This window comes from Chrysemys picta, chromosome 2 (assembly GCF_011386835.1).
Source record: "Chrysemys picta bellii isolate R12L10 chromosome 2, ASM1138683v2, whole genome shotgun sequence".
Lineage (NCBI taxonomy): Eukaryota > Metazoa > Chordata > Testudines > Emydidae > Chrysemys > Chrysemys picta.
This window is the reverse complement of record NC_088792.1, coordinates 61,108,563-61,120,620: the sequence shown is the minus strand read 5'-3', so window position 1 is coordinate 61,120,620 and position 12,058 is coordinate 61,108,563. Positions and strand designations below refer to the sequence as shown.

Genomic DNA, 12,058 nt, shown 5'->3' with positions numbered 1-12,058 from the left:
ACCCTATACCTCACTCACTCAAATAATAAATAATAATAATTAATAAAGCTGCACACTAGGGGCTCCATGAAGGTGCCTCTGGAGAGAACTTATGGCAAATGAGATCCCTTCATCCCAACTAGCTGTTTGCTGTATTGGACCTTACGATAAAATTACCTTTAATAGTCATAACATTTTAACACTGGAATGCTGGTTTCCAGAATAAATGTTTATGGATGGCCAAAGCAATCTGACACAAAGCAAATTGATAATTTCCATAAGTCCCTTATGATCTTTGAATGCTTGAATTTTTGGACAATTTGGATAAATGTAGTGGTCACCATAGAAAAGTCAATGTCTACAACACAGCATAACTGAAGCACTGCAGATATTGCCTGTTCTGAGTACAGGAGGGGGAAAACTAGCAACTCAGACCCCACTGTACAGTGGTGACTTTTAAATGGTGACCAATGTTGTTGTGTGGGATGGTAAAACTGGATCACCTTAATTATGTGCAGACCTTGCTGTGACAAAGAAACTGGTTCTAGTTCTGACAAAATGATTTTTCAACAGAAAACGCAATTTCTGCCTATTTGAAAATTTCCATTGGGAAAAAGGTAACAAAATATTTTATTCGGGGTTGGTTTGACCTTAATTGAAATATTTCTGCTATGCACCGATAGCCATGTGACTCCGATAATGCATTATGCCACTCATTTCAGAGGGGAGACCACACTGCATCATGGGAGATGTAGTCCAACCAGGGAGCCCGGCCCATAAGAGAGGCAATGTTCCAAAACAGGGAAATGCAGTTTGATGTTGAATTAGATAGAAACAAAAACTTTCAGATCAGTTAAACAAAAGAAAAATGTAATATTTCAATTATTTAGGAATATAAAAATATTTTGTTTGGAGAAAAAAAAGGCAAAAATATAATGATTTGCCATTTCTAAATTGAAATTTTTCTAAAAAAACTTTTCTTTCCATGAAAAAACTTGATATATTTTCACATTTTGTCCCACTTCAGAGCAAAAGAGAGGTTGAAATATTAGAATTTACCACAGGATGGAAATTCAGATTTTCACTTATCTCTAGTGATCATATATTTTTTAAATGTTTCCCAAAATAGTTTCTCTATAAATCATAATATTGTGATACAATGATCTGAGAGGACTAGAGACAAGTGCTGAAGCTGAGAATCCCATTTCTCCAATGAAATACAGATTTTTTTTCTCATACCGATGATGGTTTATAGAATATGGAATCATAAAACTGTCATTGGCAGAGGACTATCGTTTTCAATCCCTGCTTTTACTCAAAACATATTTAAGGGGAAAGAAACAAAATGGATAGTAGATCATTTCATTTAAATAAAATGGAGACTAGGAAAATGTCTGACATATTTGGATATTAGAAATTAGCCCCTGGAGTGATTAGCTTGTGAAGTGTGACTGAAAAGGCCAAAGGGGAAAAACAAATGCACCTTATTTCAAGACCGGCAAGTCCTTACTTGTAGTAGAAGTCATAATACATGGTGATGTTATGTAGTATAAAGTCTTTGCCACTTGACCTATGAAACTCATTCTGCTGCAGTACTTGTGAAGCAAATAAACATCCCATATTCATGTTAATAAAAACTTTATACCAGGTCATTACATTCTCTCTCACACACAAATATTACATCACATACAATAGCATCTAAGAACGTATTTTAAAGAAACCGAGTAAATACATTTTACCCTGCCAAAATCTTTTCAAATAATTTATGTGTTTAATATTTTCAGTCTGCAAATGAATGTAATATGAATAAATCTTGAGTAGTTTTAAATTAAGAAAACACGTATTTGTTGCTTTTAAAAAACAGAATTGTTTGAGAGCAAATCCTACCTGTATGGACCATTCAAACTTGCATTATATCTCTCATAGAATGCATCTTCACTAGTTAATGAAGCCACAGTTCTTATATTTTCAACCGCTTCCGTTGAAATCTAAATCGGGAGACAAGACAGATATGAAGTATTCTCTTATGTTTGAGTCTACTCCTACTAGTACGTAGTTAGCACATCTGTAGCACTTTTCATCTTTCGCTCTCCAAGTGTTTTTCTTTTAAAAAAAAAGGAGATTAACCATTAAATTATTTGCCTAAGGTCACACAGTGGTCGTTCTACTAAGGCAACATGGCTGCTATGTGATTTCCAAGTAGTCTTCCCCCCATCTGTACATGTTGTTGCACAGCAGCATTAGCTGGCACTATAGAAGCCATTAAAAGGTAAGAAGTTGCTCCTTGCTCTGAGTACACACATCCCAGGCAGCAGCTCACTGGAGGGCTGCATGCTACCTTGGTTATGCAGCCTGAGCGGCACACTGAGCTGGGTGAGCCCCACACTCCTGCTACCCACCCCCAGTGGGGACTCCTCCTGCTTCTGCCAGGCTTCCCCAGCCATGTGCCGGCCCACCCAGTCCACCCCTCCTCCAAACCAGGCCCTTCCCCCATACACTTTGGCCAGCACTCCCACAGGGGTAACGTGTATCTTCACTTTTCATTTTCTGGATTTCAGATGTTTAAATTTGCATGATCTTTGGCCCCCCTGATCCTGGGTTCATTGGGGGGCAAGGTGAGAGGCTCAGACACTCCAAGAAGTGCAGGGACCGTAGATCCCAGCTCACATGGAGGAGCAGGGTTCCCCCAGATCCAAGCACACACAGAAGGGGAGAATTCTGGCCTGACAGCCCACCCCCAAATCCTCAACTTCCTCTGCCACCCCTCACATTCCCCATCCTCTCCCCTCACACTCCCCCAATCCCCACCCTCCCCCTTATCTGAGCCCAACCCTTCTTTCCACCCCTACCACCCATCCTCATTTATCCCCCTCCTCATATGCAGCTTCCTTCTTCCTCCAGGGGTGCTCAAAACCCCACTCAGCGCCAGGCCCCACCCCAACTCCACCTCTTCCCCCAAAGCCCCATCCCTGTCCCGCCTCTTCCCACCCTGCTTTTTCCCGCTCAATTCCTCCCCCTTCCCCAAGCGCACCACATCCCCACTGCTTCCCCCGCCCCCACCCCAGCCAGCACCTCCTGAACACCGTGAAACAGCAGATTGTGGTGGGCAGGAAGCGCTGGGAGGGAGGGGGAAGGAGTTGATCAGCAGGGCCACAGGTGGGGGGGAGGCGCTGTGGGGGAAGGGAGCTGCCAGTGGGTGCTCAGCATCCACCAATTTTTTTCCACCCCCAGAGTCAGCACCTGTGCCCCCCTCCCTTGCTCTAGACTCCAAACAGCCCCTTCTTCCCACTTACTCTTACACGGCAATAACCCCTTGTAATTAATTTTCTTTTCAAACACAGTTTGAGAGCCTTCTTAATTATCGGCTGTGCTCAGAGTCCATTTCTCCAAATTAAAACAAAAGTTTACACTTTATTTTCAGATTTCTGCTCAGGGTGGGGTTAGAACTTCAAAGCTGCTAAAATCTGTTAACTCAATTTTTTCGCCCTGAAGGCTGTGGGGAACCCCATACTCAAATGACTCCATCTTTGGATCACTCACCCTACCCTACGCTTTCATGACACATAGCAAATTTCAAGACAATCTGTGTAAACACAGATTTTAGCATACTTAGTAGTCGTCCTTTAAACAGGAAGGGCTTCCCCACCTTAGCTAGACCAGAGCTGGTGCTCAGTTATAATGCTGTATAAAATTAGAAGGCCAATGGGGCAGAGGTGCTCCGCACATCCATCAGCATCATAATAGTCTCAAAGAGCTGTGGAGTGGCCCATTCATCTCAATGAGATGTTCTCAGCTGAAAGTGAACACCCAGCCTGAATTCAGCCAGAATCTAGCTCTGAGTAGGGTGACCAGACAGCAAGTGTGAAAAATCAGGATGGGGGTGGGGAGTAATAGGCACCTATATAAGACAAAGCCCCCCAATATCAGGACAGTCCCTATAAAATTGAGACACCTGGTCACCTACCTCTGAGACATATGAACTGCTCCATTCATGCCAGTGGATTTTCCCATTCCCCCTCCCCAAGACTGTTTCTGACATGCCATTCTCAGCTCCTCACCCCTCTCTCAGCAGTGTGTTCTTGGGGCATGCTCTGAGCATGCCTGTTCTAAGCTTCCCCCTCAGAACACCCGGACTTCCCTGATCCAAGCTCACCTGGGGAGAGGTAGAGAGAAAGGGCCAGACTCCCTTAGAGGGACAAAGCACCCCAGATTCCAACTCATGTGAGGAGGTAGGGAGAGGGGCTTAGATGTCTCTAGAAAGCAATGCCCACTGCAGATCCTGGCTCACATGAGAGGGGGCATGGAAGGCAGATAGATCTTCACAGCTGGGCAAGGCAGCTTCAGAGCCTGGCAAACAGAGGAGGGTCAGGAGCAGGGCTCAGACACCCCCAAAGAGGCAAGCCCCCCCCCCAAATTCCACCTCACATACAGGGGGTGGACAGAGAGGCTAAGACTCCCCTAGAGAGCTAGTGGGTCCCCGAGATTCAAGCACACACACAAAAGGGACAGACGGGGAGAATGTGGAGCTGCCCCTATTCCCCCCAGACCCTCTGCAACAAACCCTCATGTCTGCTTCCCAGTATCCATTCCCCAAACCCAACCTCCTCTACCACCCGTCCCCATTTATCTCCCTCCCCATAATCCCCCCTCTTCTCCATGCAGCCCCAAACCCCTCTCACCCTATTCCCCTAACTCCTCCATCCCCTAAAATGCTCCTCTCTTGCCAGCAAGCATTTGCACGCCTATTTTTTAAAACAAAAATACTTTGATGACGTTACACCCCCCTCCAAAATAAAAGCCTGAGAGTAACAGATTTTAGCAACACGCCAGCCAAGCTTTCCCAGGTTTTCAGCAAAGGGGGGCCGTGAACTATCACTAGCTGGGGGAGTTCAGGAACAAACACCTACTGTGCATCTCTTCAGTCTATCCAGCTGTTTTGACCATACTCTACCTGCAAATCCTTTGGGGTTCGCTTTACATACGTGCTCAGTGTAACTTGTGGAGTGCTTGACCTTTACTCAAGAGCCTACGTGGATGGCCAAACTCTTTTACTGATAATGTTCTGAATCTTGCTTCCCCCAAAGGGCTAGTGGATGCCATGCATTCTCTGGAGTCACCCTCAAGTGAGTGAGACCCTTGTGCCAGGACCAGACCCGCGGTCTGATCTCTAGATGTGGGCAAAAAACCATTCCTAGAACGAACCTTTAGAAAAGCTGATTATTGGGTGGGAAACGGCATCTCGTGAACCTCTTTGTCAAATGACCCCTAATTTGGATCACTACACAATCTTGCACCCCCATAAGATTCACCAGTTTATAGAGGTGCACCTCAGGAGATGGCAGGGTAGGGTTAGTGACCCAAAGTTGACATCTGTTGAGCCAGACGTTCTGGAGATATAAGCCCTAAACAGCCATTTTAAAAAAAAGGTTCTAGGTGGTGGGTGTTTTCAAAAAAACAAAAACGTAGAGCTAGAACTCTAGAGCTAGAGTTCATAGGTAGATACTAAGAACTGGAAGATGAATCACAGACCACTGGATGGCTGTGAACTCACCCTTCCATTAACACTGCTAAAGATAAGTTAATTAGAACCCCCCACCTAAGACAAAAGGAGTTTTGAACTAAGTGGCTGGAGTAGGGTGACCAGACAGCAAATGTGAAAAATTGGGACGGGGGTGGGGGGTAATAGGAGCCTATATAAGAAAAAGACCCAAAAATCGGGACTGTCCCTATAAAATCGGGACATCTGGTCACCCTAGGCTGGAGATTGCTACAATGTGAGAGTCATAGGTGGTCATTTCATTTTGGGAGAAATGCAATCAAAGCGTTTGGGTGGAAAATTGGATGTGTAAACTTTCTTGGAATGAGGGTTGCCAAACCTCCAGGATTGTCCTGGAGTTTCCAGGAATTAAATTATCAGAGGAGTAGCCGTGTTAGTCTGTATCCACAAAGCCACCAGACTCCTCGTTGTTTTTCAGGAATTAAAGATTAGTCTTTAAAGATTGTGTCATGTGATGTAACCTCCAAGAATAGGTTCAACCAAAATTACAACCCTGCTGGGAGGGGGAATTGGGGTAATTAGAAATAGGTGGTAGGGGAGATAAGAGGTTCAGGTGATGGAGGCACATGACACCCCAGCTCTGCCAGTGCACCCCAGCCATGCATCGCAACCCCCTGTGCCTCCTCTGCCAACAAATTCAAGCCATCCTGCACCTCAACCTTCCTGCACCACAACCCCCAGCTTGGTCTTGACATCCTAACCCCCTGCATCCCACAGCTGTCTTTGCACCCCAACCCTCCATGCACTCCAACTTTCCTGCAGCCCCAGCCCTTCCAGTGTACCCCAATCTTCCTATACCCCAGCAATACCAGTGCACCTGACCCGTTGCACCTCTCAGCTCTGTCAGTGCACCCCAACATTACAGGAAAGCTACTGGATGCACGTTAATGGGGAAATTGGAGGGTTCATGGCTGACCGGAAACCATTACAAGCTCTGACATCGCACTGTTCTTGGAGAGGGGGTACATCCTGGAAAGGGGTCAGAGGATTTTTCTCTCAAACCTAAAATTGTCGGTGTTTTGGAACACAAACCCTATCTGTGATTTCTCCCACCAGCCTGCTATAAACTCCACCCTCTAGCCATTCTGAAACACGACCAGGAACACTATGCCACTGCAACACAGCTGTCCTTCACCCCAGGCTCTGCATGTGAGTCAGATTAGAGGAGGGAGGACGTAACAGTAATAGAAAAGTTAGTACACAGGGAGTGAAAACTTCAGGGAGAGGTGGTCCCTGCTTGCAATAGGGAGGCCTCTGTATGGTAGTGGTGACAGGGAATGCAGTGAATGGGTCAGAGGCATGGCGGGGGAGGTTTGCTGAAGCAGGGCTGGTGAGGCACAGCTGTTGAATGTGTGTGTCAGGGGGTGCAGCTGGCTCAGAATGCTAATTGTGGAACACTAGATGTACAACTGCCTATATGGCCACTACCTCCTAACACCACCAGAGCTTTTCCTGGTCAAAAAAAACCCCTTGGAAATTCCGTGGCAAAGAACAACGTTAAATGCAGAATTAAGGTTTTTTGGGGGTATGTCGTACCCCTGCAGAATGCTGTGTGGAACAAAACTCAAACTACTGAAAACCAGAAGATGCACAAATAAGGTTGTCCATGCAGGCTTACCTCTGCCCTCTTTCCGCAGTGCCCAGTTAACACACATACCTTTGCTCTGCCAACCCTGCAGCTGCTGACATGTACAAGCTCTTCACCTCCTTTTAAAGCCCATTCACTGTCACCTACAGGATTCCATCTAACAATATTACAGGACAAGAAAGGAAAAAAAAAAAAAAAAGGCTGCCCACCCCATGTTCCATCTGTTCCCTACAGCTGGCAGTAGCCAATGGGAATTGTTTGCATATACTCCAGATGCAATCAGGATGCTACGTGTACCTACACTAGATGGTGGAGACAGTAGTTGGGCCTGCTTGGTAAGTGTGTTGGTGATGTGAGGACGAGTGGATCACTCTGAGGTGTGTGAGACATCAGAACTTAGGACAGGAGGAACTCTTGTGTTTGCCACCCTCTGATGTCTGAACTAAGGGAGGAGCTAGGTATGTACCTTCAGGATCCTGTGAGCATCAGTACAGTGCAGAATTGTGTACCTTATATCATTAGCAGGGCACAGGGGTTGTATTAGAAAGGGTATTTTCAGTAGCGAGCTGGCATATGAGCAATCTAAGGATTTATTATCTATGCACACTCCAGGCAAAGTGCTCAGTGGCAGATGGAGCTGAACTGAAGAGCGGAGGAAGTAGTTAGCTCTGCTTGGTAGGTGTGTTAGCGAGATCTGTGGATGACTTGGAGATGTGTGACAGAGCTGTGACTGAGATATGAGGAGATCTCTGTGTGTGTGTGGAAAGGCAGGAGGTGCATGTGTACCTTCAAGATGAAGTATGTCTCAGTTCTATGTGGAACTGTGTAAGTTATGTCAGTAACGGGGCACGGGGCTTTAATTACAAAGGATATTGCCAGCTATGAGGTGGAATTTGAAAGGATTCTAATGCTTTCAGGATGGCTAAGTGAAAGTGTAGGTTGAGATGGTATCCTGTATGTAACAGTAGTCCTACACTTTAACTGGGAGGTGCGAGTCCCAGCTCGCATAGATGTACCCACTGTCCATAGTTAGGGTGGCAGGAGCAGTGGCTTGAGCTACCCTCCTGAGTACAAACTCACCCAGATCCCCTGGGCACATACTACTTGTGTTAACAGGGAGCATTGGGGAATTACTGCAATTCCTGATGTTCAGAAGTTTGAGTTTTGCTCAACTCAAGGTTCTCCAAAGGGAAAACATGCCACCAAGCAACCTTAACTTTGTGTTAACATAATTTTTTTGCCATTGAATTTCAACGCAAAATGAGTAACGGTGTGGATTTTAAAGCAATAAGAAAAGTCATCCTCAACCTAAACTAGAGTGGAGCTAGCATCCCACTATAATAGAATCTCTCTCTTTATCACTGTTTTATTTAATATATTTTCAGAGTAATTTCTGTAGAAAACCATCACTGACAATGTTGTCCTTAGAACGATATAACATTATACCCATTTGGTTTATATTGGAGATCTTACTCTGCCGGCCTCTTCCAAAGCTTTTTGATTTTTTGATGCCTGACCAGCCACAGAGCTCAGTCGAATAGCATTTGCAGCAATAACGAAAGGAATGCAGGCCAGGATAAGCAAAGTTAATCGCCAGTCATGTACAAAAGCAATAATGATGGCGGTCAGAAGGGTAGAGGCAGTCTTAGTGAACAAGCCAAGTCGGCTTCCAGTAGCCTATTAAAAGCAAAAGAGTCCAAAGTTAGAGTTAATTCCTGACCCACAAAATAGAGATCAAATGTATGAAATCATTGTTCACTCAGGATCAAATATTCAGAGGGAGAAAAATCATAAATGTTGTGCATTTAAAATGGACAATTGTATATGCAAAAACCCATATGGACAATTACATATGCAAATACCCCTGTGGGTGAGGTTCACGAAGCCGAATGAAAATGTGGCCACACGGGCTCAATTCAACAAAAATATCAGGGCCCTCCTGTGCCGCAACAAGGCACAGAAATCATGAAGAGCCAACAGCCTCTAATTTGGAGCATTTCAGCTATTGGGTGCCCAGCTTAAGGCACCTAGGGGCTGATTTTCATAGGTGCTGAACATCAGCTGGAGATAATGGAAGCTGCAGGTTCCTTTAATTAGGCACTTTGTTTCCAGCAGTGTTAGCAGCAGGAAATGAGCGTTCCCACCAAAGAGCTCTGCTCTCCCTGAGGATCTGCACATCCCTGTCATCAAGAAATGTAAAAGTGATAATTGGGTGGGAAGTATGAGTCTTTCTTTGCTAGCCAGAGGCTTTCCTGCCCTCAAGAGACTTTTGTGTTCAATAAAATTATAAAACCAAACCAATGCCAACATGAATCATTGCCATATACTCTAGGGGCTTATACATAAAGATCACTTTGAGACTTCAGCTAGCACAACATATGGCTACCCACTTACTTAGCAGTAGCCGTGTTGGTTCCAGGCTATTATGGAGACAAGGTAGGTCAGGTAATATCTTTTATTGGACCAACTTCTGTTGGTGAAGAAAACCTAAAGAAGAGCTCTGTGTAAGCTCTAACGCTTGCCTCTCTCACCAACAGAAGTTTGTCCAATACATGATATTACCTCACCCACCTTGTCTCTCACTCACTGATATTTCTTTGTTCTCCAGAGCAGGGGTTCTCACCCTTTTCCTTTCTGGGCACCCCCCCCCCCCCCCCCCCCCCGCAACATGCTATAAAAACGTCATGGCCCATCTGTGCCACAATAACTGGTTTTCTGCATATAAAAGCCAGGGCCAGCATTATGGGGTAGCAAACAGGGCAATTGCCTGAGGTCCCATGTCACAGGGCCCCCCGTGAAGCTACATTGTTCAGGCTTTGGCTTCATCCCCATGTGGTGGGGCTCAGGGCCCTGGGCTTCAGCCCCATGAGGTGGGGCTTTGGCTTTCTGCTCTTGGCCCCAGCGAGTCTAATGCTGGCCCTGCTTTGCGGACCCCCTGAAACCTGCTCGCAGCCGGTTGAGAACCAATGCTCCGGAGAATGCAATGTTCATTTTGATCTATTAAGCTTTTTTATAGTTTGGATCCCATGCACCACCTTCTTCCTGTTTTACCTTGAGAGCTGGGATGATGGACCTTACCCTCAAGAATTAAGTTGCAGTTTTTAAATATTCAAGTAATTGTACGTTCCATCAAATATTTAATTGATTCCTACTCTGTGCTGGCCAGTAAAGAGGAGATGGGAGGGAGTATGAAATCTAGTGAGTCTGAGGATCTAGTGAGTCCAGGAGTTGAGGAAAGATTATTTTTTTTCCAGACAAGTGAAGTAGAAATTTAATTTTATTTTAAACTATTGAATAAATCAGGAAACTTATTACTCTTTGCTCATGAGTGAATTTATTTTAAAAAGTATGGCTGATTTTTTTCTTCTGATTTTTTTTGATGGGGTCATATGGTGGGAGAAAAGGGGAGATTGGCAAATTCTGCAGAATTTGCCACTTACCTGCAGGATTTTCAGTGGCTCCTATGCTACCCCACTTCCCAAAGTCACACAGTCCCTCGTGCTTCTGCCATCACTGATACTCTGTATTAATGACAACTCACTTCACCCCATAAAGCCCACATAAACAGGCTTCCTGTGTGAAATGCAGTGGACAGAGCTGGGAAGAAGAAATCTAGCCATGTCAACATGAGGCCAGGGCATTGGCTGCAATGCAATTCTCCCACACTACAGCCCCTCCAAGCAACTGAAGTGGCAACTTGATACACTGAAGACTTTGCTCCATCATGCAGTTTAAGTGGTGCAGAAGTGCTTACACTGTCCCTTGGAGGTGACTTATTTTTAAAGTTACCAAGTTGTTTACTTAGCCGCTTACAGCAAGGAAATGGAAGGTGTACGAACATCTGCCGAAGCTTTGTTAATATAATTTGGGACTAGTGAAACTGTTTCCAAGACATTGATAGTGTGCTATTTAAATGTGTCAGCCGGTCACTAGAGTAGATTTACCAACTCGTTTTCCAAAATAACTTCATCATCCCTTGCCAACACTGCAATTCTTATTTGTAAGCCAAACATACAAACAAAAACAAACATACCCCTTTGACTTGTGAAGCATCTGTAGCTAGTCTGGTTAACAAAACCCCTATGGCATTTTTAGGATCGTCGTACCACCCAATCTCCTGCAAGGGAATAGATGGTTCAGTTATTTTTGCTTTTGCAAATGAAATGTTCTTATCCTAACTCAGACTTGTCAGGGTCATCAGTACAATGTATGAACATTTAAAGCTTGACTAGCATGTATGTGTGGGGAAGAGAGAGAGCCAACATAAGCACTAAGCTACTCACTCTTCTTTTGTGATGAATAACATTTGTCAGATATACTGAAAACGATCTTAAATAAACTTTTCTTACCCTCAGAACATTAAACTGTTAACAATCCAGGTGCTAACAACTGCAAAGATTATAGAATTTAGAGTCAAGTATGTGTCATGCACCATAATGACAGCTTTCAAAGTGGTAGCCGTGTGAGTCTGTATCAGGAAAAAGAACGAGGAGTACTTGTGGCACATGTACTCCTCGTTCTTTTTGCACCATAATGAGAGTGTCTTCCACGCCCATACCAACATCTGATAGGCACAGTGCTCCTCTCCTACACCTTTTATATTACACTGACTTCTGTAGAGCTATTCCTGATCGATATGGGTGCACGTGGGAGGAGAATCAGCTTTATTATCCTTAAAGGTAGTGGAAAAGAAGGAGAGGTTTGGGTTTTTGTGTAATTTCCTTCTCCTCCCCTATCCCCTTAGAATGCTCCTGTGCATATGCACAACCCTGCGATACCAAGTGCTACCAATGGGTGTGCAGGGTGCCTAATCGTTTACCCACAGAGAATCCTCTGCAAGGAACAAATAGAGGTGTGTCCTTTCCCAGGGATCCATCAGCAGGGAGTATACAAGGACAGTCATGTTGCAACAGTATTATTGTAAAACATTCCCG

At 44.8% G+C, this 12,058-nt stretch overlaps 1 protein-coding gene across 2 annotated transcripts in view; it reads right to left on the bottom strand.

The window, feature by feature from the left end:
* The window catches only part of LOC112061618 (ATP-dependent translocase ABCB1-like), a 64,337-nt gene that overhangs the window by 7,474 nt on the left and 44,805 nt on the right, over positions 1–12,058 (bottom strand). The window contains exons 21-23 of one of the 2 annotated variants that reach the window (XM_065583285.1): positions 11,158–11,241; positions 8,598–8,801; positions 1,867–1,967 (exon numbers count right to left, since the gene is read on the bottom strand). In XM_065583285.1, the coding sequence (XP_065439357.1) occupies positions 1,867–1,967; positions 8,598–8,801; positions 11,158–11,241 (389 nt within the window). The remainder of the gene's footprint in view (positions 1–1,866; positions 1,968–8,597; positions 8,802–11,157; positions 11,242–12,058) is intronic. The other variant, XM_065583286.1, reaches the window with a different exon arrangement.